General features: G+C 50.0%; 1 protein-coding gene across 1 annotated transcript in view; it reads left to right on the forward strand.

Moving 5' to 3' along the window:
• Positions 1 to 27,230, forward strand: part of EPHA2 (EPH receptor A2) — a 40,188-nt gene extending 12,958 nt beyond the window's left edge. Inside the window, exons 4-17 of the mRNA XM_027842722.1 lie at positions 9,957 to 10,112; positions 10,496 to 10,828; positions 11,146 to 11,261; positions 12,005 to 12,158; positions 12,615 to 12,714; positions 13,602 to 13,657; positions 13,952 to 14,077; positions 15,145 to 15,330; positions 16,626 to 16,687; positions 16,822 to 17,031; positions 17,801 to 17,950; positions 19,246 to 19,439; positions 20,416 to 20,571; positions 25,945 to 27,230. Coding sequence (XP_027698523.1) covers positions 9,957 to 10,112; positions 10,496 to 10,828; positions 11,146 to 11,261; positions 12,005 to 12,158; positions 12,615 to 12,714; positions 13,602 to 13,657; positions 13,952 to 14,077; positions 15,145 to 15,330; positions 16,626 to 16,687; positions 16,822 to 17,031; positions 17,801 to 17,950; positions 19,246 to 19,439; positions 20,416 to 20,571; positions 25,945 to 26,050 — 2,105 coding nt within the window. The 3' untranslated portion in view covers positions 26,051 to 27,230. The remainder of the gene's footprint in view (positions 1 to 9,956; positions 10,113 to 10,495; positions 10,829 to 11,145; positions 11,262 to 12,004; positions 12,159 to 12,614; positions 12,715 to 13,601; positions 13,658 to 13,951; positions 14,078 to 15,144; positions 15,331 to 16,625; positions 16,688 to 16,821; positions 17,032 to 17,800; positions 17,951 to 19,245; positions 19,440 to 20,415; positions 20,572 to 25,944) is intronic.
• The last annotated feature ends 625 nt before the right edge of the window (positions 27,231 to 27,855 follow it).

The following is a 27,855-nucleotide window of genomic DNA, read 5'->3' on the forward strand; positions in this document are numbered from 1 at the left end:
TGTGTGTGTGTGTGTGTGTGTGTGTGTGTGTGTGTGTGTGTGTGTTCTGAGTGGGGAGGTGCTAGAGGGAATTGGGAAGGACTTTGATTTCAGAGCCTTAGGCCCACTTGGCAGATGCCGGCTGCTGCTTTCCCATCTGCCTCTTCCATCCCAGCCATTGCCTTGGAGGGCCCTGGGGCCCCAGGTCCTGCCTCCTACCCTCCCTGGGGCTGTCCCTCTCGTTTTGCCGTAAGCGGCCTTGGAGATCCTCTATTCTAACCCACTAAGGGCCACAGGGGAAGTGATTTGCTCAGGGTCATGCAGGTAATAAGGGGACAGAGCCAAGACTGGACCCCAGGTGTTTCCTGGCTCCCACCCCAGTGTTCTTTCCACTGCCCCAAGTCTCCCCCGAGAAGCTTCCTCCCTTCCAGAAGGGGCCCTGGTTCCTGTGGCTAGGCCTGGGGAGGGCAGATCCTGGAAAGCCAGGAATGGGTCAATGGGGAAAACTCAAGGGGACAGGATGGATCAGTGGGGGAGGGGGTAAAAGGCTGGCTGAGGGAAGGGTGCTGGGGTGGAAGAAAATGAGGCTGGGAACTCTGGGCAGATGGGCTGATGGGCTGGCTGGCTGTGGCCGGGGAAAACTCCCCCCCTCCTTGAGGAAGTAGCAAAGGAAGCTGTGAATGGAGCCAGCCCTCTTTCCCTTCCTGTCCGGCTATAGTTCTACTTTGCTGCCAATTCCCTTCCCCTCTTTGCCTCCCCCTCCCCACCCCGTCCCTTCCCCTGCTATGGGACCTCCCTTAGGCGATGCAGGTGCTTGCTCCCCAGCCTTGTGCTAATGGGACCTCAGTTTCCTCATCTGTGTAATGGGGGAGGTTCGATTAGGTGGTCTCTAAGATTCCTTCCCTATCTAAATCTATGCTCTCAGGATTGATTGAGGCCAAAGAGCTCAGTGTGGCATAGTGGAGAGAGCCCCAGATCTCATCTCTGCACCCTTGGGCAAATCATGCCCCCTTCTTTGTGCCTCAGTTTCCTTATTTGTAAAATGAGTTGATGGTCTCTAATGCCCCTTCCACTCCTACATCCTAGGCTCAGTGGAAGGGAAGGGGAGGAGCCTGACTTCATTTAGGCGTTTCATTGGCAAAGCAGGTGTATGAGCCATGGGATCCATCCTCACTGGTAGGAGAAGCTTCTCCTACTTAGGGATGAATACTTTGACAATCAGATTGCCTAGGGTTTCCTAGAAGCCTGGGGCGTCAAGATAGGGTTAATTGGGAGGGGTGGCCAGGGAGCTCAGTGCTTGCTGTGCCCCTCCTCAGGTGCTCTGGGGGGCAGTGGGAGGGCAGGTTTTCCCAGAGAACTGCCAGCTATGTAAGGAATGACACCCTGCCCCCCCCAACCACTCCCACTCCCCGTCTTCTATCTGATGGCTTTGTTTGATGGATGGAGGAGCTAGAATGAAGGGAGATACTGGAGAAACTCTACCTGACTTCTTTATTTCTCCCCTGGGGGCTACTCTGTCTGTCTCTGCTTCCTGTGCTGGCATCAGCAAGGCCTGGCCGGCCGGGGGCCATGATGGCGCCATTCTGGGGGGTGGGAGCAGGCTGGGTCAGGTGAACAGGTGGCAGGCGGTACCATCCTCAGAGAGCAGAGCCTGGCAGCTGTTGGACCCGAATCAGGTCTGATGGGAGAGGGGGCCAGGGCTGGGACGGGAATGTTCTCAAAACCTCCTCAAGGGTCCCAGAGTTACAGGGCTACCTCAGCCTCTCCCCTTGGGGGACATCAGAGCCCTTCCTTATGACTGGGTTAGGAGGATACTCAAGAGGACATCTCAGTTAAACCAGGACTGCCCTCACCAGTCTTGGCTGGGAAATTGACATTTTTGTTTTTGTAGAGTCATAGATTTTCAGAGCTACAAGGGCCCTTAGAACATGGGATGTCAGAGCTGGAAGAAACATAGAATGTTAGAGCTGGAAGGGCCCTTAGAACACAGAATGTCAGAGCTGGGAGGGTCCTTGGAAATAATCTCACCTAACACCCTCACATTTTGTAATTGAGGGATCAGAGCCCTAGTAATGTAAAGAGGTTTGGCCTAGATCATCCAGCACCTTGGAAATGGAAGGAAATGCTGCCACAGCCAACTCAAAAAGTCATTGTTTTTACCTTTTGTCAGGATATATCCAAATCTTATACCCTCTGGGAGTCAGGACACTTGGGTTCCAATCCCAGTATAGCTACTTTTGAACTCTTGATTTTGAGCAAGCCAATTTAGCATCTAGAGTTCTTGTCTGGGGGCAGCTAGGTGGCTCAGACGATAGAGCACTGACCCTGGTGTTAGGAGGACCTGCTTCAGAAACTTACTAGCTGTGTGACCCTGGGCAAGTCACCTCACCCCAATTGCCTTCTCCTCCCATCCACCCCTAAAATGAGAGTTCTTGGCTCGTGGCCTTGTGTAAGGAAGGAGCTGTCTTGACTTGGTGGAGTCGGTGGTGGCTTGTTTTCCCAAGACTGGGGGAGATGTCAGTTTTTCACCAGACCTTCTCAAGGCACTGGAAGCTCCCAAGCCTCCAGCTATGGTCTTGGTCAGCTCTAAATATGCAATGTTATTTTGTGAAATTTAAGTTCTTTGAAGTAACTTTGGGGAGTATTTGTCCCCCCATCTCTCCCAGTGCCTTTCACATAGCTTAATAAAGGCCTGGCTGAAGAGGAGCTCCTCCCCAGCCTTCCTGGGTGCTGACCTGGGGCTTCTCCACTGTTGGGGTGACTGTGGTGTTTGGCCCGTAAGGCCAGCCACGGAGCTCGCGTTACTGGCAAACAGGGCCATTGGTGACTGTGTCTAGGCATCAGGGCCTGTCTCACCTCTCCCTTCATGACCCAGAGATAAGTGAGTCCTCAGAGCCCAGCGGAAGGAAGGAGAAGAGAGAAAGCAAACAGGAGATAAAACCAGTCAGGGAAAGCAAAATGGAGCGGAGGCGGAGGGCAGCCTCCTTATCTCACCTTAGTTGATCAAAGAATGCACAGGAGAGGGAGAATTCCTGGGGTGTGCATAAAAGGCTCTTCTCATGCTCTCCTACCACCAGTTTAAACTCCAGGTCTATGGTAGGAATCCCTACTAGGAGACACCCCCAAAAAAATTCCAATGGAGAGAGAAACTTTGTAGGTCAAGCTTAGAGCAGGACGGAAATAGGGAGCCAGGGGAATTCTTCAGCATTGCGCAGCTTCGGTTATCAGCCTGCCCCTTATTTGTCAGGTCAGTGGCTCTAAGGTCACTAGCTTGTTGTCCATCTGTGGGCAGGACAAAGTCCAGTCCCTGGCATCCCTCTTCCTCGGCTGGGAGCCAGGATTGGCATGGCAAGGACAGCTCCATCTGACAGTCTGGTGCTTCCTCAGGGGAGGGCATTGGGAGGTGGATTGCTACTCTAACCTTTGACCCTGTGACCTCAACAACTCCCCCCCCACTGGGCTGGGAGGTGGCCTCAGGATGGGAGGGGTCCCTGAGCCTTGCATCAGTCCAGAGGGTGTCTGCCCCTGAGTCACCCAGCAGCGCCACCTTGGGGGCGGGCATCTGACAAACTGGAAAAACCAGGGTGCAAGGCCAGGTGAAGCTGTGCCCTAGTTTTCCTACCCTGCCTGGCCCAGGGCTGCCATCTTTGTCAATGTGCTAAAGCTCCTGCTCAAGTGAGTGAGGGGCTATCACTGACCCTCTGGGGGAAGGACTGAGAGTCCGTCCCTCATAGGCCGGCCAAGGCCAGACCTTCCCTTGAAGGGCCTTGAAGGCTTGGTTTAATTCATTCATTTCTAGGACCATAAGATGTTAGGCCTAGAAAGTACCTTAGAAATAATTTACTCCAACCCTCTCATTTTACAGAAGGGGAAACAAAGGCCCCAAGAGAGAAAGTGATTTGGCTAAGCTCACAAAGGCAGAAAGCAGAGCCAGCATACAAGCCTGGGCTATCAGCTTCCAAATCTGGAGTTTCTGTTACTATACCCCAATGTCCTGTTCATCCATCCATTCATCTATCCATCCATCCATTCATTCATTAAACAAGCTCTTAATGTGTACAGAGCCTTGTGTTCAGTGCTATGGAAGATACAGACTTTCTTCCACCTTGTAACAAATAGTTACAAGCAAAATAAATTTCTACATTCACAATGTCCAAAGATACAGTGGATAGTGCAATAGGCCTGGAGTTAGGAAGACCTGAGTTTGAATCCGACGTGACCTTGGGCAAGTCTCTTAACCTCCATCTGCCTCAGTTTCCTCATTTGTACGAAGGGGATAATAACAACCCCTAACTCAGGCTTATTGTGAGGATCAATGAAATAATATTTGTAAAATGCTTAGCATACTGCCTGGCATACAGTAGGTGCTTAATAAATGCTTGTTTCCTTCTTTCCTTGCAATAAGACAGCCCCTGCTCTCATGGGGCTCCCAATCTAATAGGGGTCTTGGCCAACACAGAGGGAAGAGGGACAGGTGCTGGCTGGACTTCATAGGTGATTGCATAGCTGGTCAGCTCCCGGTATGAAGATTCTCTCCAAAGATGAATATCAAGAGCAATGCATTCTGCAGCCTCTAGTTTGAGAGAGCTGCCTGGGACCCTGAAAGGTGGAAGGGACCAGTCCAGTCTTACAATAGCTAGCATATGTCAGAGTAGGATTTCACCCAACTCTTCTTGACTCCAAGGATGGCCATCTATGGTCAGACGTCTCTTAGTATTAATGCACGATAGTAATTATGTGATAATTGGTCCAGGGGGTCACAAAGAGTCAGATACGCCTGAACAACAACAAATGACATGATAAGTACATTAGAAAGATGAGATCCTGGGTTGTCAGCTCCACAGGGACAGAGAGTTTGTTCAGTTTAGTGAGATGATAGATGTGTGAGATGCGGAAGGCAGCTGGGTGGGGCAGTGGATAGAGCGTGGGACCTCTCCTCCCTGGGTTCAAACCTGGCCTCAGACACTTACTAGCTGTGTAACCCTGGGCAAGTCACTTTACCCTTTCTGCCTCAGTTTCCATATCTGCAAAATGAGCTGGAGAAATGGTGAAACACTCAAGTATCTCTGCCAAGAAAATGCCAAGTGGGGTCACAGAGAGTCAGACACGACTGAGAAATGACTGAACAACAACAGAGATGTGGAGGGTAGTCATAGGAGGCTTGGCTGGAAAATGTGGGCTTGTGGAGGGCAGGCACCAGTCCACTGGCTGGCTCGTCCCACACTGGACAGTGAGGAGGTTCTCAAGGCACTTTGAGATCTCGGTCCTTTGGGAGTGGTGTTGGAGGGATAAGGAAGAAGCTTCCTGGTCTCAAGGGTTTGGAGAACTCAACGTGGGGATAGGCCCCTTATACCCTTCATCCTCAGCCAGCCTCAACTCCTCACCTGTAAGGGGGGGGTTGGTGAGTAGTGAGGGAGGGAGCAGGAGAATAATGCAAGCAGCCAGATCCTGTGCATTCTTGTCAGGTGAATACACGCCCTGTTTACCTTCCTCCTCAATATTTAGTAGCACATCCTCAGCGGAAATCTCTGCAAATTCTTTCTTTCCCCACTGCAGGCCAGTGGGCTGGGCAGGTCACATCTCGGATCTTTGGTGCTGGGGAGTTGAGGACTCTTTGTTCTTGATTACCCCACCCCCCCACCCCCACCCCCCCGCCCTTTTCTGCAGAGGGCATAGATCAGGGCAGAGGAGGAGAAGGGATCGGGGCTGGGGAGGAGAGGGCGTCAGAGCTGGGAAGGAACAGGGATCAGGGCTGAGGAGGGGAGGAGAGGGGATCAGGGCAAGGGAGGAGAGGGGATCAGAGCTGGGAAGGAACAGGGATCAGGGCTGAGGAGGAGAGGGGATCAGGGCTGGGGAGGGGAGGAGATCAGGGCTGGGGAGGAGAAGGGATCAGAGCTAGGAAGGAACAGAGATCAGGGCTGAGGAGAGGAGGAGATCAGGGCTGGGGAGGAAAGGGAATCAGGGCTAGGAAGGGGAGGAGAGGGGATCAGGGCTGGGGAAAGAAGGAAGGAAAAAAGGAAAGAAAGAAAAGAAAGAAAGAGAAAAAAAGAAAGAAAATGAGAGATAAAGCTCAACTTTGGGCTCCAGGGAAACTTCAGGCTGGCTAATGTCCTGAATTAGGCGATGAGGCCCGAAGAGGATAGATAACCACAGATATATGTTCAGATAAATTCCTCTTTTCCCTCTACGCCCTCAATAACTAGGAAAATGTCCCAACTCCTGGTGTCCAGCAGAGGGGAGGGCAGAACAGGAGGGGTGATGAGCCTGAGACAGCAGACTTAGGACAGCTGAGCTTTTCGTGGTCTCAATTTTCCTGACTTCTGGCTCTCTGGTTGGCAAAGAGGGGAAGCAAATATCCCATAGCAGGCTGGATGGCTTCCTGCTGAAAATATTTGCACAGTTTGAAAAAATACCAGAGTCCAGATCCAAATTCCTTCCTCCCCGTAGCCCTGATTCCCTCCCCTCCCTCTACCCCTGATCCCCTCTCCTCCCCAGCTCTGATCACCTCTCCTCCCTAGCTTGATGCCTTCTCCTCCTTTGCCCTGATCCCCTTTGCTCTTCTGCCCTGATCCCCTCCCCTCCCTAGCTTGATCCCTTCTCCTCCTCTGCCCTGATCTATGCCCTCTGCAGAAAAGGAGAGGGGGGTATCAAGAACAAAAAGTCCTCAATTCCCCGGGCCCCAAAGACCCGAGGCGTGGCCTTCCCACTGGCCTGCAGTGGGGAAAGAAAGAATTTGGAGAGATTTCCCCTGAGGATGTGCTACTAAATATTGAAGGGGAGATGTGGGGTGGGGCATGCAGCAATGAGCCATTCTCAACTCAAATCACTGATAATCCTGCCCTCTGAGGAGACAGGGGTGGGAGGGCCTGGTGACCACACAGTCCATGAGAAAGCAGTTTGGATGGATAAGCAGCTGGGGCCTGGGCAGTACTCTGCCTTTACATGCCCGAAAGGGCTGCCAGCCTCTTCCGGACCTTGTCCTGGACCTGACCAATCATGGAGTTATCTCAGAAAGCTGAATGTAGATTCCCTAGCCCCAGGACCTGTGGGCTCCCTCACACTCTAGCCTTTGACCTCTTCCTTTTGGGTCTGCCTCCAAGTCTTCTGACTGGGGAATAGAGTGGGTGAGTAGGCATGAGACTGTCCTTGGGCAGTCAGAGACAAACAGGAGTTGAAAGAAAGGAAATGGGACCTGTCTCTGGCAGGATGCCAGCCTGATACACATTCCCCTGGAAAAGAAGCACACCATTGTTCCCTTCAGAACCCAACATTGGGTAGCCTTGAGCCCTTGAGTCAAAGCCATGGGTTCCATTGTCCCCCAGAACACTTCACCGGGGTGTTCCCTGAAGCATCCTCATCTGAATCCTCCTTCCCCACCCCACCCCAGCTCGCAAGGAAGCCTCCCATTGCACCTTTCCACTATTGCACCTTTCCACTAGTTATAATCTTGTGCATTATAGGTATCAACCAAGCCACATTGTATAGGATGGTTATCTGGAGTCATCTCCCTCTTAGATGAGATCAGGAGTCCTTACCCTGGGCTCTTTGAACTTGAGTTTTTTTCATATTTTGATAATTGTACTCTGGCATAATTGGTTTCCTTTGTAATCCGATGGATTTTATTTCACGCATTTAGAAACATAGTTCTGAGAAAGGATCCATGATGCAAAAAAAGGTTTAAGATTGGAAACTCCTTGAGGGTAGGGACAGGATCTGGCATAAACTTGTATCAGCCTCCAGCCCCATTGCCTTCCTCAGTTTAATATCTGTTTGTTGAATGAAGGAATGAAAAGAATCCTGGCAAGGTGACAGGAAGGGTGTGGAGGATTTGGGTTCAAATCTTGCCTATGCCACGGACTACCTGGATGGCCTCTGGGCAAGTAACTTCCACCTATTCTCTGGGCCTCAGTTTCTTTATCTGCAAATGAGGAGGACTGGATGATATTAAAAGGGAGAGGGAAGGAGGGAGGAGGAGAGAGAGACAGAGACGCAGAGAGAGAGAGAATGGAGAGGGTGGAGAAGGGAGAGACAGAGAGAAAGAAAGGGAGAGGGGGAGAGAGGGAGGCCTGGGAGCAGCCAGGGGATCTGGGTTCTGGTCTCAGCTCTGCCATGAACCAGCAGTTTGACTTTGGTCACAGGTCCCTTTCTGTGGATATTTGAGGCCCACCAGAGACACATGAGTTGTGGAAAAGAGCATGTTTCCCAGATTGCACCATGGTTTTAAGAGAACAGTGGAACTTAAGGGGTTGGTACTAGGGAGCAAGTTTTGGGGAAATGTCCAGGGGAGAGAGACCTTGTCAGAAGGAATTGTGGGATTATAGGACTGAGAGCTGGAAGCTACCTAAGACCTTATCTAGTGCAAACTCCCCTCCCCCATTTTATAGATGAGGAAACTGAGTCCTAGGGAGAGAAAAGGGCTTGCTGGAGGAAGCATCCCTCCCCCCAACCCCGCCAGGGCAGAAGTTCAGCCAGGGCGGTGTGTTTAGGCAGCTGTCTGCCTTTAAGACTAAAGGATGCTGTGTTTGGAAAGCGGCTGGATGGGGTGGTAGGCGGTGCTCTAAGTGGGATAAGATGGGAGACAAAAAAAACAGGTGCAGAAAACCGGACTGCTCCAAATTCCAGGAAAGGACCTTCCATGAGGAGGGAAGGAAGAGCCACTTCCTTGCCCTGGTGAGCAAAGGAAATCCCTCTGCACCCCGGGGAAGCGGATTCCTCAGGGAAAAAAACTTTAGGGATGTGATTACTCCTGTTTCCTCTACAGGGAAACAGCTGGCTGGCCCCCAGACTGGCAGGCCAGCCCTGTGACTTAAAAGCTGGCACTCAAAGCTAGACGGAACCTCAGAGATCATCTACTGTAAATCATTTACAGAGAGGGAAACTGAGGCCCAGAGTGGTTGTTTAAAGTCACCCACGTATTTAGAAGCAGAGTCGGGGTTTGAGCCCGGGGGCGCTGACTCCAAATCCAGTGTTGCTTCTAAGGTGGGCTGGGGAAGAAGGTCCCATGGGGTCAGAGTGAAGGTAAGAGGGCCTGTGCCAACATGAGTTAGTAGACAGACCTTGGCAAGCAGCCAGCTTCTTAGTTCCAGCTCTCTGGGGCAATGTTGAGTGATTGAAAAACACTGGACTTGGAATAGGATGTCTGGGTACTGACTCTGCCTCTTGTCATCCGTGTGACCTTGAATAAGACACTTCAACCTCTCCTGGCTGGCCTTTCCTCTCCACGGAAGAAAGTGCCTGCCCAAGGCTCCTAGCATTGCTAACGTTCTGGGATCTGGGCTGGGGGCTGGGAGAAGGGGTACAGTTAGACCACTCTAGAAAGTGGCAGGTTCTTTCACAGAAGTTGGGTGAGATGAGGCTCCAAAGATGGGTTGGGGCCAGACCGGGAAGGGGTTTGAATGACAGGCCAAAGGGTTTGAACTTTATCTTGTAGTTACTGAGGACTTCTGCGCCCCTGTTTAGATGCCTGCAAAGAGTGTGGTGTATTCAGGTTATTCTAGCATCCTGTGTGGGACATCATGGGTGGAAAGGTTGGAGCCTGGGAAACTGGTTAGGAGATGGTTCTAACTGCCCTGGTACAAGGTGGTCTTAAGAAGGGAGAAATTAAGCATTTATATATACCTACTATATTCCAGCCCTTATGTTAAGAAATTTTTACAAATCATACCTCATTTCATCCTCACAACAGCCCTGGGAGGGAGATGCTATTATTATCCCATTTTACAGTTGAGGAAACTGAGGCAGAGGTTAAGTGACTTGCCCAGGGTCACACTGGGCAAGTTAAGTGTCTAAGGCAGGGTTGGAACCAAAATCTTCCTCGGTTCCTAGACTTCTTCAAGTCCAGCACTCAGCCTACTTCATCACATTGCCTTAGGGTAGAGAGGATCGGTGGGCCAGGAAGAGGGCAGGAAGGATCTGAGACCCAGCAGCTCTTTGGAGAGGTCTCTGAGCTCTAATTGGCCGCTGGCTTTCTCCTGCAGCCTGTGCTCCTGGCTCCTTCAAATCCGATGCCTCAGACAGCGCCTGCAGCCAGTGCCCCCTGCATACCCTGCCATCCCCCGAGGGGGCCACAATCTGCGAATGTGAAGAGGGCTTTTTCCGGGCTGCAGAGGACCCTTCGTCCATGCCCTGTACCCGTAAGTTACCATCATCGTTGGGGTGAGGGAAGGCAGGCGAGTCTGAACTATAGGGCTGGGGAGGATGTTCTAATGACATCTAAGGGCCCTCCCAGCTCTGACGTTCTATGAACTTGCCCAAGGTCACACCGGTAGTAGTAGAATGAGTCAGGATTCTAACTCAGATGTCCTGACTCCAACTCTAGCCACCTTTCCATGACACTAATGTGAGCTGCATGAGTTCTGGGCATGTACGGTCGTGTGAAAGAGAGGGAGATTGTACCAGTGTTAGAACCCAAGGTACATCCTGGCTTGGCAGCCAAGCTCCATGCCTGTTTCTCTGTGACTCAGAGTCCTCAGCCTTCTTGTCTGGAACTCAAAGACTGGCCTTTATTTGTGCCCAGGTCCTCCATCTGCTCCTCACCACCTCACTGTTATTGGCTTGGGGGCCAAGGTGGAACTTCGTTGGAAGCCCCCTCAGGACACAGGAGGTCGGGAAGATATCACCTACACTGTCACATGTGAGCAGTGCTGGCCTGAGACTGGGGAGTGCCAGCCCTGTGAGACCACTGTGCGCTACTCCCAGCCCCCCCATGGACTGTCCGGCAACAGCCTGATTGTCAGTGACCTGGAGCCCCACATTAACTATACCTTCGCTGTGGAGGCCCGAAATGGCGTCTCAGGCCTCGTGCCCAGTCGGAGCTTCCGGACAGCCAGTGTCAGCATCAACCAGACTGGTGAGACCCCTGGGGTGTGGCTCCAGTACAGGGATTAGCAAAGGGTACAACTTATACCCGGGGGTGCAACTTATATTGCTGTTGGACTCTAGGATAGGCAGGAGGGCATGGTGGCCAATGGAAGGTGGGCATAGGTCTGGGGGGAGCCTGTGGTATGAGGCAGGGAGAGACAAGTACAGGGGAGAGGAGGAGTCTGATAGAGAAGCCTGGATATGGAGTCGTCATCATCTGGGTTCACTGTTTGGGCTTGTCCTGCCCCCTCCCGTTCATCGCCCCAAGGCTGAGTCTTAGGACTCTGTCACTCATGTGTCACACAGAGCCCCCCAAAGTGAAGCTGGACAGCCGCAGCACAACCTCCCTGACTGTGTCCTGGACTATACCACTGAGGCAGCAGAGCCGGGTCTGGAAATATGAGGTCACCTACCATAAGAAGGTAACTGTGTCTCAGGGCTCTCTGCCTCTGGGTTCCCCCAGGAGACTGGAAGGGCACAACCCCCTGAGTCTCATAGCACGAGCTAAGGCCCACTTTAGTTCATGGTTTAGTGCCAAAGAGATGTTACCCATTCTGGGTCCTAGAAGACCCTTAGAACGTGGAATGTCCGAGCTGGGAGGGGCCTTAGTACACAGAATGTCAGAGCTGGGAAAGGCATTAGAGCATGGAATGTCCTAGCTGGAAGGTCTCTTAGAATTTAGAATGTCAGAGCTAGAGCAGACTTTACCATTATCTAGTCCAACACTCTAACTTTTCCAAGGACAAATCTGATGTCCAAAGATAGAAGGCCCCACAAGTTGTAAATAATCGAACAGAGATTTGAACCCAGACTGAGCCCAAACCCACTCTTCTTTCCTCATCCCCCCACTGCCTTTCTGAGAATTAGACTCCAAGAGGCGATGCGACCCTGTTCTAGTTATCAGCCTCCTGGCAGCAGATGCGACCAGGGCTCATCTCCTTACCCAGGTCCCTCGTGCTCTGTCTGAGGATAAAGAGGGCAGTGAAACTGAGCATTTGGGATTCTGCTATAGGGGAATGTTTTTTTGCAGGGAGGGGAGATGGCATCTCTCTGTACTCTTTGCACCTGATGGCTTCTGTTGGGGGATGCCTGGCTCCCCAGGAATTAGCCCTGTGCCTTCTGACTGCTTAGCTGAATACATACCACCCTCTTCTTCCCCCCATAGAAAGACACCAACAGCTACAATGTTCGACGGACTGAGGACTTCTCTATAACCCTGGATGACCTGATGCCAGATACCACCTACTTGGTCCAGGTCCAGGCCCTAACACAGGAGGGCCAGGGTGCAGGCAGCAGAGTACATGAGTTCCAGACCCTCTGTGAGTTGGGAGCCCTGAGGGGCAATGTGGGAGGAGATTTCTGGACATCAGCGTGGAGATTCCCTTCAAAGTGGATAGCTATGACCTTAACACTTAGAAGGATCTCAAAGCACTTAAGAGATGATGGCATCCTCTTATTTTGAGTAAACTTAGACCCTGGTAACCTAACATTGACTGGCCCTGGGGTCTCAGTAGATTTTAGGAACTTAGAAGTCCCTGCAGAGAATGGAAATGGGAAGGAGAGGTGGACAGCAGGGCCCACTTGAGTGAGTCCAGAGTACTTTGAGCTCTTTCTGCATCCTGAAGCTTACTTGGAGTAGGGGCCTGGCTAGCCTTAGGGCTCTGGTATCTGTCTGTCAGTGTGAGCCCGGTAGAGAGGAGGGACAGGGGGATTCCTAGAAACCCTCTTCCTTCCCTCCTCACTCTGGTTTGTTTTCTTCCCTCCTTGTTTTATAGCTACTGAAAGTTCAAGCAATATGGCCGTGATTGGTGGGATACTGGGTGGCTTAATCCTGCTCCTAGCCTTGGCCCTGGCCGGACTTTTTGTCCACCGAAGGTAATAATAACGATGATAAATGATGAATAGATAATATTCGCTCACATTTCCGCAATGTTTTCAGGTTTACAAAGACCTTTCCTCCCAACACTTCTGTGGGGATAGGCAAGGGTTATCACATTTATTTGACAGAAGAAGAAATGAAGATTTAGAGTCATAACATGTTTTTTTCCAGGGTTACACTGGTTAGGAGTGAGGCAATGTAGTATAATGGGTAGAGCACTGAGCTTAGAGTCAGCAAGGCCTAGATTCAAATCCCACTCCAGGCTATGTGACTGTTGTGGAAGTCTCCTTAACCCCTCCATGCCTCTGTTTCCCCATCTGTAAAATGAAAGGGTTATACTAATGACTTCTCAGGTCCCTTTACTCTCATCCTCTCAGGGCAGAAATCGGACACGACACCTTCTTTCTCACTTCCTCTTGCTGCTCTGGCCAATCTTGGGCATATGTCTTTCTTCCCTCCTATGCCCAGGGCCCCCTGTCTGACTCAGCAAGCCTGAGATGCCCAGAGGAATGGCCACAAGGGCCTCCAAGCCTAGGCTCTGGCCTGGAGTGAGAGAGGCCATGCCCAGGGCTAGTCCTACTTGTTAATTAAACTTGTCATCATCATTTCTGAAGTGTCTGTGTATGGACATTTCACCTGGGCCAGAAAGGCTAATTAGGACTAATGATCCCAGGTCTAATTATGGCCACTTAGTGGGGAACAGAGGGTCATAAGGAGTGAAGGTGGTGAGAATAAAAATGGGCACATGGCAGTTTGCTCTTGAGAATTTCCCCATCCTTCTCCTCCTCCCAAGAGAAGGGGTGGATAGGGTGTGGGACACAGAGCCAGGGCCCTTAGGCCAGGCCATGTCCTGCCCCAACTTTGGTCAATGTTGCAATTTCAGGAGAAAGAACATGAGAGCCCGGCAGTCATCTGAGGATGTATACTTCTCCAAATCAGGTAAATCGCTACCTCCCTTTCTATAATCTAGCTCCACTCTTCTTTCCAAAGACTGCTCTGATTCCAGCTCTGGTCAGGCCTCTGGTCAGTCTCCTCTGACCAGCTTCCCCCTCCCTCATCCCCCCTCGTCCCACCGACCAAATCCCCCCCCCCCATTCTAGCCAATGAGATTGACCCTCAGTGTGGGAGAAACACTGAATCAAGTCAGAGAAATCTTGGGTCTATTGTCTTTTCCCCTAGCCTCGCTCAACCTCCCAAGCATAATGTCACCCACACCTCTTCTCCCCTCTCTAGAACAACTGAAGCCCCTGAAAACCTATGTGGATCCCCACACCTATGAGGACCCCAACCAGGCCGTGCTGAAATTCACCACGGAAATCCACCCCTCCTGTGTCACTCGGCAGAAAGTGATTGGTGCAGGTGAAGGAATGCTCCTCCCTTCCGCCCTGTTCCATGTTCTCTCTTCTCTTCCAGCTTAGAATCAGAGAACCTCAATGATGAGAGCACAGAATGTCAGAGGTGGGAGGACCCCTAGAACAGGGAATGGCAGAGCTGGGAGGGGCTTTAAAACACAGAATGTCAGAGCTGGGAAGACACAGGGATGGGAAAGGATTTTCATAAATTCATAGGATCATAAATCTAGAGGTCATCTAGGTTAACCTTTTCATTTGACATATGACCAGAGACGTTATGTAACTTCCTCAAGGTCACACAGCTCACAAGTAGTAGATCTGGGGATTGAACCTAGTTCCTCTTACTCCAGATGAAATGTTCTTTTCTCTGTACCATGTTTCTCATTGTAATCATAGGATTTAGAGTTAGAAGGGACCTTGGAAATCACCTAGGCCACCCCTCCCATTTTATAGATAAGGAAACTGAGGCTCAGAGAAGTCACATAACTAGTAAATGGCAGAGACAAGACTTGAACCCAGGGCTTTTGACTCTTGGTTCAGTGCTTTTTCCACTCTGCTGTCCATTCCCCCAGTGGGGTTAGAAACAACAACAACAACAACAGCTATAACCCTGTGAGATAGACGTATTTTATCTCCATTTTACATATGAGAAAACCGAGGCAGAAAGATGCTAAGTAAAAATAATATAGCTAGTAATAGCTAACATTTATGTAGCGCTTACTGTGTGCCAGACACTGTGCTAAGCACTTTACAAACATTTGATTCTTACAACAACCCTAGGAGGTAGATGCTATTATTAACCCCATTTTGCAGATGAGGAAACTGAGGCAGAAAGCCGTTAAGTGACTTATAAATGCCTGAAGTGGGATTTGAACTCAGCTCTTCCTGACTCCAGGTCTAGTGTTCTAACCACTTCTCTGCCTAGCTGAACAATGGTACTGAGAGATAGAACATGGTGGATGATGATAACTAGGTCCCAGAGTCCCAGCTGCCTCCCTGCAGCCTCTGTCCTGGATAGAACCCAGGGTAGGGCTGCAATTGCTCAGCCTTCTCTCCTCTCTTTTTTCCCAACAGGTGAATTTGGGGAGGTTTTTAAGGGGTCACTGAAGGCTTCAGGGAAGAAGGAAGTACCTGTGGCCATCAAGACCCTCAAGGCAGGCTACACGGAGAAGCAGCGGGTGGACTTCCTGAGCGAGGCCAGCATCATGGGCCAATTTAACCATCACAACATTATCCACCTGGAGGGAGTGGTCTCCAAATGTAAGTACCCCCTACCTTGTTTGGGGGGCAGGGATGCTGAGGAAGGAGCCCGAATTCACTCACTTTCAGGAGTATTGAGGACCGAGAGCTGAAAGGGACCTTAGGAACCTCCTGTACAAAAATGGAGGCCCAGGGTGGATGAGGGGCTTGCTTAAGGTTGTAATTACCCAGGAAGGAATTCACACCCAGCTCTCTGACTCCAAATGCAGTGGATTTTTTTCCTCTGATATACCAAATTGCTTTTCATTCACTAACATTTCTGGAAGAAAATACAAAGATAGCTATAACACACTTGGAGCCCCCATGAGCGTAGAACCTAGCAGAAGACATATGGTGGACACGTATATGCATGTGCACGTCATGAATGTGGTGCTAGTTAAAAATAATGATAAAACAGAAGACTGCATGATGGACAGTGAATAAATAATGCAGTATACTGCATAAGGGTCAAAGAAAAGATAACTTCTTGGGATCATCAATTATGAACTTAGAGGCCAAAAGTCCAAGCCCATTCATTTTATAGATGAAGAAACTGAGTCACAGAGAGGGGAAGTGGGGGCAGCTAGGTGGTGCAGTGGATAGAGCACCGGCCCTAAAGTCAGGACGATCCGAGTTCAGATCTGGCCTCAGACCAAACACTTGACATGTGCTAGCTGTGTGACCTTGGGCAAGTCACTTAACCCCAATTGTCTCACTAAAAAAAAAAAAAAATTAACAGAGAGGGAAAGTGATTTACCCAGGGTCACAAGATAGTATATATCTAAGGCAGTATTAGAACTTGGGTCTTGCTGATGCTAGGGCTAGTACTCTATCCATTGCACCACCTAGACTTCATGGGAAGGTGGCACTTCTGCTTATTAGCTCCATGATGGCACGGACTTATCTTATGTTCCTCTAACCCTTAATACAGTGCTCTGCATAGAAAATAAGCACTTAACAGATGTTTTTCAACTTACTAATTGAATGGGTGAAATAGACCTTAAAGGGTGGGTAGAAATTTGAGAGGTTAAGAATGGAGGTAGGAGAAAGTTATATGCTATGTGTAAGAAATAGAGTGAACAGAGAAGGGATGGCAATTAGCCCTGTTTCACTGGGGACATGGGTTGAGGATCCCTATTATGCAGTTGAGGCAACTGAAGCATGTAGGGGTTAAGTGATTTGCCCAGGGTCACACAACTAATAAGTGTCTGAGGCTGGATTTGAACTCTGGTCTTCCCAACTCCAGATCCAACAGCTCTATCCACTTTGCTACCTAGATGAAGGTTTTCCCCACAATAGCTCTCCTTTATCCACAGATAAGCCCATGATGATCATAACGGAGTACATGGAGAATGGCGCACTGGACAAATTCCTTCGGGTGAGTCCTTGGGGTCTATACTATGGTCAGGGGAGGACTGGGTGTCCCAGGCACACCATGGCAGAGGCACACGTAGGCTTAGAGTGGTCTGCTTGCCTTCTCACACACTAACCCACCATCTCTGGTGCCTCTAGGAGAAGGATGGCGAGTTCTGTGTGATCCAGCTGGTGGGCATGCTACGGGGCATCGCATCAGGCATGAAGTACCTGGCTAGCATGAACTATGTGCACCGGGACCTTGCCGCCCGCAACATCCTTGTCAACAGTCAGCTGGTGTGCAAGGTGTCCGACTTTGGGCTCTCTCGGGTCCTGGAGGATGACCCCGAGGCCACCTATACAACCAGTGTGAGTGAGCTTGGGGGTGCCCGGGCACTGTGTGGGAAGGGGCCACGTCTGTGCAGAGCCAGTGCTCTGATCTCCTGGTGGGCTAAGGGACCTACCTTGTTACAGAAAGCTGAGAAAACTATCCACCAGACCATGTGGATTTTCAAAGAACTTTCCTATCTGCTAATGCTTACACCATACCTGGGAGGGAGGTGTGCTAGGTGGAGAAACTGAGGCATGGGGGAGGTGTTAAATAATGTTCAGGTTACATAAAATGTCAAGAAACGGGGCCCAGATCTCCTGCTTCCTGACTGTATAGCCATAATATGTTAGGAATAAAAGGGAACTTGGATGATGGGATGTCAGAGCTGGGAGGGCCCTTAGAACACAAAATATCAGAGCAAAGAAGGTCCTTAGAACACAGAATGTCAGAGTTAGGAAGGGTCTTAGAACACAGAATGGCAGAACTGGAACAGGAACCTTAGAGACTCCAAATCCAAACCATTTATTTCATAAGTGGAACCTAGAGGAACAGAGAGTTGAATTGAGGTATTTAATGGTAGCTTTTGGCAGCAGTGCCGTTAAAACCTCCCTCATCCCACATTCAGGAATGTGCCTGGTGAAGTAGAAATGAACCAAGCAAAGAACATTGAGAAATAAGTCCAAAGGAGGATTGATTCCCTTCCTCCCGGGCCCCCTCACCCCTCTCCTCAGTTTGATGCTGGAGTGCTTGGCCTCCTGGCATCCTGTATCTGTCCCGTCACAGAGCCCTTGTGGCTGTCCTCTGCAGGGCGGGAAGATCCCCATCCGATGGACAGCCCCCGAGGCCATCTCCTACCGCAAGTTCACATCAGCCAGCGATGTGTGGAGCTACGGCATCGTCATGTGGGAGGTGATGAGTTACGGAGAACGACCCTATTGGGAGCTGTCCAACCACGAGGTAGGTGTCTGGGCACCCGGTGCGCCCCGAGCGTCCTGGCTCAAACCCTCCAAAGGCTGTGGGAAGTTCATAGAATTTATGCAGAGCCAAGAGATACTGCAACTTATATAGATCAGCCTCCGGAGGCTTCTTTGTCCAAAGTGTCACAGGTAGGAAATAGCAGAGCCAGATTCAAAGTTGGATCTTCTAAGGCGATAGCACTGTGAACCCTTCTTCCCATCACTCTCTTAGAGACATCTGTATGGCTCAGCCCCCCAAACTCTGCTGAGCTCAGCAAGGCACTGGGACTGAGGTCTGCCTCCAGAATGACCCTTTCCTTCCCTCTGCCTGGACCTCAGCAAGAGGTTGAGAAGCATCTTCACCACCTCCCTACTTATTAAGTGCTTACTATGTTCTAGACGTGGTAGTGTGTTAAGAGCTGGGGATACAGGCAAAAAGAGAGACAGTTCCTGACCTCTGGGGGCTTACATTCTAACAGTGGAAAATAACACACAAAAGGGAGATGAAAAGCAAGGCTGGGGTGGAGTCCAGAGGGTCAGAAGCTGAGCCAGGAAAGGAGCAAAGGATGGTGGGCCTGGGCCCTTCCTCAACAGGGAGGTTTGGGGAGGAAGTCGCCAGAGGAAGAATGGGACTGTGGCAGTGGAGGGGCCTTCCAGAGTGAGAAAGGCCCACCTTCTTTCTGTTCTGGTCTTATCTATTCCCTCACCTCATGCTGCCCCTTCCTACCTTGCGTAGGCCTCCATGCCTGTAACACATGACCTCCTCATGTCTGCTTATCACTTTTGTATCCCTAGTGCTAAAGAATGGAGCCTTGCATACAACAAGCACTTAATAAATGCTTGTGGAAATAGAGAATGGAGGTCTTGTCCTTCCTTTTAGATTGTAAGTTCCATAAGGGGAGGAACCGGGTCACTTTTTTACCTTCATTTCCCCAATGCTGAGGAATGGAGCCTTAGGCTGAGTACAGAGACTTTCATGCAATAGGTGCTTAATAATAATAGGTACTTACATACACAGGGTGTCCCAAAAGTTTTTGTGCAGTTTTAAGCTCGCACATATACTTACAGTATATTACTGGAAAGGACCTTAGAGGTCCTCTTGACCAACCCTCTCATTTTTCAGCCGAGGAAGCTGAGGCCCAGAGAGAATCATATCTTGCCCAATGTCACAGAGGCAGGATTTGCACCCGAGTCCTGGGATTGGGATTCCCCATTTGGTCTTGCTCATTTTCCACAAAGCTCTAAAACTCCGTGCCTTCTCTTTCTTTCCCTCCCCACCCACCCTGCCCCCCACAGGTGATGAAAGCCATCAATGAGGGATTCCGGCTGCCAGCTCCGATGGACTGCCCCTCAGCCATCTACCAGCTAATGATGCAATGCTGGCTGCAGGAGCGGGCACGGAGACCCAAGTTCCCTGACATTGTCAGCATCCTGGACAAACTCATCCGGGCCCCTGAGTCTCTCAAGACCCTGGCAGACTTTGACCCCAGGTAAGCCTCTGGGGAGATCCTGAGGAATCACAGGGTGGCAGTGCCCTAATTCCATGGCTCATGGCCTCTGAAAGCCCCTGTGCATAGCTGGCCAGCTGCCTGGGAGGATGCAGAAGCTGCCAGGAACAGCTCTCTCTCATATTCAGCAGGTGGCAGGAGCCAGCCTTTGGGGCTGGGCACATGGACCACCTATTCTGAGGAAGGAGCTAGACGCCCTCCTCCTCCTTAGCTTCTAGGGAGGCAGGAAGAAGTAGTGTAAGAGTACTATCAGAGGCTGTGCCAAGAGCAACTTATGCCAAGGAGGGTGGAAGCGCCCCAGGGGGAGAGCAATGGCTGGGAGCCGCCTGCAGGGCAGAACCCAAGGCAGGCAGCCCTTTGGCACTGGCTGTTGATGCAGGCTTCCTTCACTGGGTATGAGGATTCCCCCTGGAGACCATGCTGGGCTGAGCAGGCCCATGCCAGCCATAGGAAGGAAGCTAGGAGGGGGATACAAGCATAGGACCGGAGATTTTTGAGGCTGGGAGGTACCTTACCAACCACCTAGGGCTAGGCCATGCCCCTCTTTTCTCATATGAGGAAACTGAGGCCCGGAAAGAAGAATGGATTTACCCAAAGTCACTCAGCAGGTTAATATTGGAGCTTGGACTGGAAACATCTTCCAACTCCCAGCCTATCAATCAGCAAACATTTATTAAGTGTCTACTGCATGCCAGGCAGTGTGCTGTTGGAGATCCAAAGCCCAAAGTGAAACAGTTCCTACCCTTGAGGAGCTTATATTCTAATGGAGGACATAACACCCAGAGGGCAATGGTGACCACAAAGAGAGCGGTGCAGGGGTAGTCAGTGGAGTGGTTTCCTAGGCCATGGAGCTCCTGGTGAGAGCACATTGTCTCTTCTATAGCCATTGGGCTCCTCTGCCCCCGCCCCAGGGCCCAACCCTCACCCCCGTGGGCCTCAGCTGGGTGCTTTGTTCCAGGGTGTCCATCCGACTGCCCAGCACGAGCGGCTCCGAGGGCATTCCCTTCCGCACTGTGTCCGAGTGGCTGGAGTCCATCAAGATGCACCAATACACAGAGCACTTCATGTCGTCAGGCTACAACGCCATTGAGAAAGTGGTGCAGATGACCAATGAGTGAGTGTCCCTTCCCACGGCCTGGCTTACCGGCTGGGACCTAGCTCGGACGCCCACTGCTGGGGGGTCCTGAGGGTTCGGAGGTCAAGGGGAAGCAGGGCGATTTGGATCCCAGTTACCTGGCCCCAGAACAGAAGCCTCCAGACTCATGTAATGGGAGAGCTGGGAGGGCCCTAGAACACAGAATGTTAGAACTGGGAGGGCCCTTAGAACACAGGATGTCAGAGCTGGGAGGGCCCTTACAACACAGGATGTCAGAGCTGGGAGGGCCCTTACAACACAGAATGTCAGAGCTGGGAGGGGGCCTTAGGATACGGAATGTCAGAGTGAGGAGGGCCCTTAGAACGTGGGATGTCAGAGCTGGGATGGGCCTTGGAACGTGGGATGTTACTTGTGAAGGAATGTTAGGGCTTTTTTAGTAATTTGCAGAGGAGAAAACTGAGGAGCCAAGAGGGGAAATAATTTGCCCACAGTCCCGAGGCTAATTCGTTGTGGAGCTGGGACCAGATGCCCTTGTTCCAAGTCCAGCTTCTTTCCATCTACTCTGCTTCTCCTGTCTCTGTCTCAGAGGCTGCCCAAGCCCACAGGGGAAGTGGTTCAGGGAAAGGAGCCTTGGAGCAGGGCCATGAGCAGAGGCAGTGACTGGGGAAACCGGCTTCATCTGGTTTCTGAGTTGTTTGAGGCTGGGCTTAATGCCTGCTCCCCATCCCTGGGCCCCTCCCTGCCTTCCTGCCCCCTCCAAACCATCCAGTGAAACAAAGCCTCCCTTCTCCCCCATTTCTGTCTCTGGCTTCTGCCCTCTCAGAGGTCCCAGGGAGAAGGAGAGAGGCCGGATCTGCTGGGCACACTGGCTGTCATCATGATAGGGTGCAAATCATAAGACCTGGATTCAAATGTGGCCTCTGATCCTTATTACCTGTGTGCCCTTGGGCAAATTACTTGCCCTCTCTGGACCTCAATTTCCTCATCTGTAAAATGGGGACAGATTGGACTAGATGATTCCTGAAATCTCTCTGAATTGTAAGTCTTACATTTTGTCCCTTTAATTCAGAGCTAAAATGGCTCACATCCCATTCTTAGAAAATGAAGATCTCTCTCTCTCTCTCTCTATTTTGCCTCTCAGTCTCTGTCTTTCTGTGTCTGTCTCTTTCTATCTCTCTTATTCTCTCTCTCTATTCCCATTTCTAAATTAAATTCTCTGATCCCTCTCCCTCTAAGCTTCCCAGCCCCTGGCCAGGTTCCTGACAGCTTCAGGGTTTGGATCCTTGACAGGACATCTTGGAAGAGTTGCATCTTTCTCTCTGGTTTTGGGATGGGGGACCTTTCCCGGCATGGCATGGCCAGGCACTTGGGAACAGGGCCATCCATAGACTCCATCCCCCTGGGGCCAGCTTCCTTTGAAGGGTGGGATCTGGTAAGGGGAGAATTCTACTAACCCACCCCCGAAGCGGGGGAAATCACCCTTAGTGGCCTTTTGTGCCTCTAAAAATAAATGACTATTTAAGCAGCCCAATTTCTGAGAGGTCAGAGGTCTCCATGAGAACAGGCCTCTTGCCTGGAAAACAGGCCCCGAGAGGGATTTGGGAATCAGTCGATGAGGTCAGAGGGGAGAACTAGAGCCTTGGATCCTAGATCTGGGCTGGTCCACGTGTTTCCCCGGGGGACACCCAGGAAAGCCACTTAAGACATCTTCTTGGCCAGGCAGCTGGAAGCGACCCTACTTGGGTCTCATCTCTCACTCCCCAAGGGATCGCCTGTGGTGGGAAATAGCTTGGGATGGGGGTGTACCAGGGGGAGGGGGAGATAAACTTGAGAGATTGAAGATAATTAATTAGATTAAGGCGAGGAGAGGAGGGAGCTCTGGAAGAGGTAGAAGTGGGAATTACTTTATTTTGCTTCTGGAGAGAGGTGCTGGGGGCCATTTGTTCATGGGCAAGGCATCTCCTCTCTGTGCCTCAGCTCCTGTCTTTTTTAAAATAAGAGGTTTAGACTAGATGACATCTAAGACCCCCAGCCCTGACATTCTATGCTTTAAGACCTCTCCCAGCTCTGACATTCTATATTCTAAGGTTTCTCTGAGATCTATACTTCTATACATATCTTCCTCCTGATTTTCACCAGGGTTCTTCTTTTTCTCTGCTCCAAATCCTGTTTGTGAGAGGGAGAGAAACTACTGTACGCCAACCCCACTCACCCCCGGAAAAAAAAGACAATTCCTGTCCGAAGAGGTCAACAGAAAAAGGTTTACAGGAAATGTACCCTCCAGGAAGAATCCCAAAATAGCCCTGGGTTCCCTTTGCTAATTGATTTCCCATGAACAGTCATCTCTTGGTTTGATGAGTTTGGGATCATTTAAAATTAAAATATTAGATTAAATTCATGAAATTATTCCAAGCTCTCCTCCCCCTACTCCTATTTGTACCGGGCACTGAGAAAACCTGAACCTCATGACTCATTCTCCTCTGACTCCTTTCTTTTGATGACACAGTTTTATTAACAAGCCAAGGCAAGGCAGAAACTTATCTAGATTCTGGATGGGGAAACTGAGGCAGGAGTAGACTTAGATTGGGCACCAGTTCCCCTGTCCCTGGACAGGGCCTAGGGATAGATAGACTCTTAGAGCTAAAGCTGTTGGGTTGGAGGCCTAACCATAAGATCACCCCTTTGTCTCTGGAAGAAAATGGGGACAAGAGTCCGGTGTAGCTATCATATAAGGAAATGGCATTGACATGCTTAGGATAGTGAAGGTGGGGGAGGGGAGCACTCAGGAGGGAGGATCTGGATCTAGTTACTAGTCTCCACCACACAAATCCTTTCATAGAATAGCAAAGCTAAAAAATGACCTTAGAATGCAGAATGTCAGAGCTGGGAGGACCCTTAGAACAGAGAATGTCACAGCTGGGAGGGCCTTTAGAACACAGAATGTCAGAGCTGGGAGGGCCCTAGAACACAGAATGTCAGAGCTGGGAGGGCCCTAGAACACAGGATGTCAGAGCTGGGAGGGCCCTTAGAACACAGGATGTCAGAGCTGGGAGGGTCCTTAGAATACAGAATGTCAGAGCTGGGAGGGCCCTAGAACACAGGATGTCAGAGCTGGGAGGGCCCTTAGAACACAGGATGTCAGAGCATGGAGAAAGTCTCGAGTCTGTCATATCCAGGTCCCTCATTGCAGAGAAGAGGAGGCCTAGAGGGGAGGAATCATGTGACCAAAGCCATACAGACTTTATCCTGCCCGCACTATGGCTTGTGGGGCCAGATGACCTTCCAGTTCTAAGTCTATGATCCTATTATTTCATCAACAAGTTCAATTCAATTAGACAAGTACTTATTAAGAACCTACTATGTGCAGAAAGCATTGGTTCCCCTCCCTGATGTATGTCAGCACTTTGGAGACAGACCACCTGGGTTCAAATCCCCCGTCCAATGTTACTACCTGCGTGATCTTGGGGAAGTCACTTCATCTGCCTTCACTTCGGTTTCCTTATCTGTTGGGACCCCCTCGAGATCTAGGTTCTGTGAAGAACACTGTCTAAATTTCTTTCTAATAGCCATAGTTGTATGCTGGAAAGGAGTGGCATGTGTTCTGGGGCCTCTAGGAGGGCAATGGTCTTCCTGGGATGGGACAGAGATTGAGTCCTGAGTGACAGACCGCCCTGATCCCTAGACCTTTCTGTCTTGAGGTCTGGGTCTACCTTTCCCTGCTTAGCACACCTCTCTGGTAGCTCCCAAAGCCTGTGGGAAAATCATGTCTTAAGAGATGCAAATAGAAGCAAATACCATATAATTAGCTCTTTTAACAACCCAGAGCCTGGACCCATAAAAACTTGGGTGTTTTCATCTGTTTGGGGCTCGTGGGTGATGATGGCGGCAGGGGAGAGTAACAAAGACCATAATAAAAAATCCTCTCTGGGACTTTGGGGGAGCAGGAGCAGGTTTGTACACAGGGGCAGAGGGGAACAGGAATAAGAAAAGGGGGGAGGGGGGGCTGGGAGAAGGCCAAGAGCCTTTCAGAAAGAGGAAGAGTTATAGCTGATCATTCATGGATATCTGGACTGAAAGGTTGGGTTTTCCAGACTGAGACCTGAGTATCTCTGAGAGCCTGGGGTATCTTTTGTGATCAGATGAAGGAATTTTTTCTCTGTGCCCTCTGTCTCCCTATATAGTGGGTAGAAGGAAATGCCCCAGGGAGAAACTGGGAAGGTTGGTTATTCCTGTTAAGTGCTCTGAGATCACTTGGATAGAGTGAGGGCAAGTTGGGGAGACATCAAGACTCATTCTGGGAAACCACACCTAGAGTGGTGACATCTGCGGGTGGAGGGGCTTGGGTAACTCCCTTGGGGTTCCCTGTCGTGGGCATCCCCTATTTTGGGCCACCAGTCATTCCAGCCACACATGGAGACATTCAGATGACTCTCTCCCCCGCCCCTGCCACCCCCAAGTTTCTCCGGGTTTGTTATCCAGGAGAAATGACAGTCAGAAATCAGTGTTTGCGGTCCCTGCAGGAGCCCAAATGAGGACACCGTCCCTCTCTGGGGCTCAGTTTCCTAACCCACAGAAGAATAGTTATTTTCTAAGTTTCCTCCCAGTTCTGACATTTTGTATTCCAAGGCCCCCTTCATCTCCAATATTCTGCATTCCCTGGTCCCTTCCATCTCTGAAGTTCTGTTTTCTAATAGAAGTGTGGACCCTCCAAGTGCTGACATCTTACGTTCTAAGGGCCCACCCAGCTCCAACATTCAGTGTTCTAAGGTCTCTTCAAACTCTGACTTACTATGTTCTAAGCTTCCTTACAGCTTTGACATTGTAAATTCTAAGGTCCCTCTAAGCTTTGACATATCGTGTTCTAAGGTTCCCACCCAGTTCCAACATTCTATGTTCTAAGATCTCTTTAAGATTTGACTTTTTATGTTCTAAGGTTCCTTTCATATTTAACATTCTAAGTTGTAAGTTTCCTCTAAGCTCTGACATTCTCTCTTTTGAGATACTCCTTCCCTGACCCCGAGATCTGCTATTCTATGGTCTAAGGTCCCTCCTGGCTCTGACATCCTATGTTCTAAGTTCCCTTTCACCTCTAAATATTCTTTATTTTAAGATTCTTTCTAACTTTGATTCTCTATTCTAAGATCTCTTCCAGTTTGGACATTATGGGTTCTAAAGTCTTCTGGTTCTAAGGGTCTGTGGTTCTCTGTGGTGCCATAACACTCCCTCTCTCCCTCCCACAGGTCCCTTCTCCCGACCTCTACCTCCCTCCCACAGCTCCGTAAATCCTCATCTTGCCCTCCAGTTCCCACTTCTCCTTCTCTTCCAAACCTTCCTTCCCTCCTTCCCTCCCTCCAGTCCCTAACTCTCCCTCTCTCCCTCCCTCCTGCACAGCGACATCAAGAGGATCGGGGTCCGCCTGCCTGGCCACCAGAAGCGAATTGCCTACAGCCTCCTGGGTCTTAAGGAGCAAGTGAACGCCGTGGGGATTCCCATCTGAGCAGAGCCACCCAGTGTGGGACAGGAGGATGGGTCCAGGGAGGAAAAACAGTCCCACGTCCCTCCATCCTCCTCCACAGCTGATGGGACAAATGGAAAATACTTGAAGAAACTCAGAATTAAAACAAACCATGGCCTCCTCCCTCCTGGAGGAAGACTGGCTGCTAATCAAGGAGGGGCATAGCCACCCTGCTGGCCCCTGTATCATCCTTCCCTTGCCCCAGGTGCAAGGATGCCCCTTTCATTAGATGTTTGAAGTTCCTCATCGATGCTGCCCCCAGGATGCATCTGTGTACACGGGCTTCCCAACCCCTTGCTTGGGGGTGTCTGATGCCTCTACCCCAGGCCAGATTACTACTGGGGTGACAGCCTGTTTGAGGTTTCTCTTCAGCCTTCTTCTGCTTTTCTGAGAAAGATATCAAGCACTTAACTGTACTTTCGGGGAAAAGCAAATCCCTGACTTGTGGCATTTCCAAAACTGCTCCGTGGGCTACTTTTACCCACAAGGCAGTGGGGAGGGGTGGTCCAAGCCTAGACCATCCCCATGGGAAAGGGGTATCCCCTCCCTATTCACTCTTTATAAGAGAAAAGAGTTTGAATCAGACTGAAAAAATTAAAAACTCAAACAACACCATAGAGACCAGACCACAGATGAATGGACAAACTAACTTCGGGGCCTCAGTGGCCCCGAAGTGGCTTTCTCTTTCTCTACCATTTTCTGTGATTTGGACTATCCCTTCCTACTTTCCCTGCAACCTCCAGCCCAAAGTACTATTTGGCTGTGGCCTGTAAGGGTTTCATTGGGTTGTATTTTTATTTTATATATTTTGTACTTTGTAGAGAGTGTGTTTGTGTGGGACCCTGCTGGGGGTGAGACAGTGGGGGGATGGGAGGGGTCCTGTATCTGACATTCCTGAGTCTGGGAGGAAACAGGCTGGCCAGCCTGCATGGTCACATGTCACAAACTTCCGAGGGATGGTCTTCCTTTTCCTCCCTCTCCGTTTGTTCCGGCCTCCCGCCTCACTCCCATCAATGATGGTCACTAGTCTGCCAGTGTTAATCTCACAAAGGAGGGTGTTTTGTGGGTTATTTTTTTGTGCCATTAATTTATTATTTTTTTATATTTATTGTTAGAAATTAATTATTTCTACATCAGATTAAAGTTGCAATCAGTTTCAGAATTTGCCCGTGGTGTGTGTTTGTTCAAATGGAAATCGATATCTTGGAAACGAGTCTCCTAAGACAAGGGAGGCAGCAGGATTCAGGAGTAATGGATTTGGAGTCAGATGGTCTGGGTTCAAATCCCTGGTCTGCCCCTTGTTACCTAAATGAGCAAGTTGTACCCCTTTGGGTCTCAGTTTCCCTATCTGTAAAATGAGAGTGTTGGGTTAAATTCATTCATTCATTCATTTGATAAAAGTTTATCAAGCACCTACTTTTCCTAGGCCACCAAGTTAGGTGCTAGAAATACAAAGATAGAAACAAAACAGTCCCTGTCCTCAAGAAGCTAACATTATAAAAAAAAAAAAGAAAAGAAAAGAAAAAAGAAGCTAACATTGTATTTGCGGGGAGAAAGGGAATAGGGGACAGAGAAGTCAAATACAAATATATATATATATATATATATATATATATATATATATATATATATATATATATACCAAGTAATTTCCTGGTGGAAGACACCAGCAATTTGGGAGATCAGAATAGGCTTCCTGTAAGAGGAAACATGAGCTAATCTTGGAAGGAAGATAGTCCTCTTAAGAGGTGGCAGGCAGGAAACAGTACATTCCAAGAGTGGGATAC

The sequence above is a fragment of the Vombatus ursinus genome, unplaced genomic scaffold (genome assembly GCF_900497805.2).
Source record: "Vombatus ursinus unplaced genomic scaffold, bare-nosed wombat genome assembly UNPS02014884.1, whole genome shotgun sequence".
NCBI classification, from domain to species: Eukaryota; Metazoa; Chordata; class Mammalia; order Diprotodontia; family Vombatidae; genus Vombatus; species Vombatus ursinus.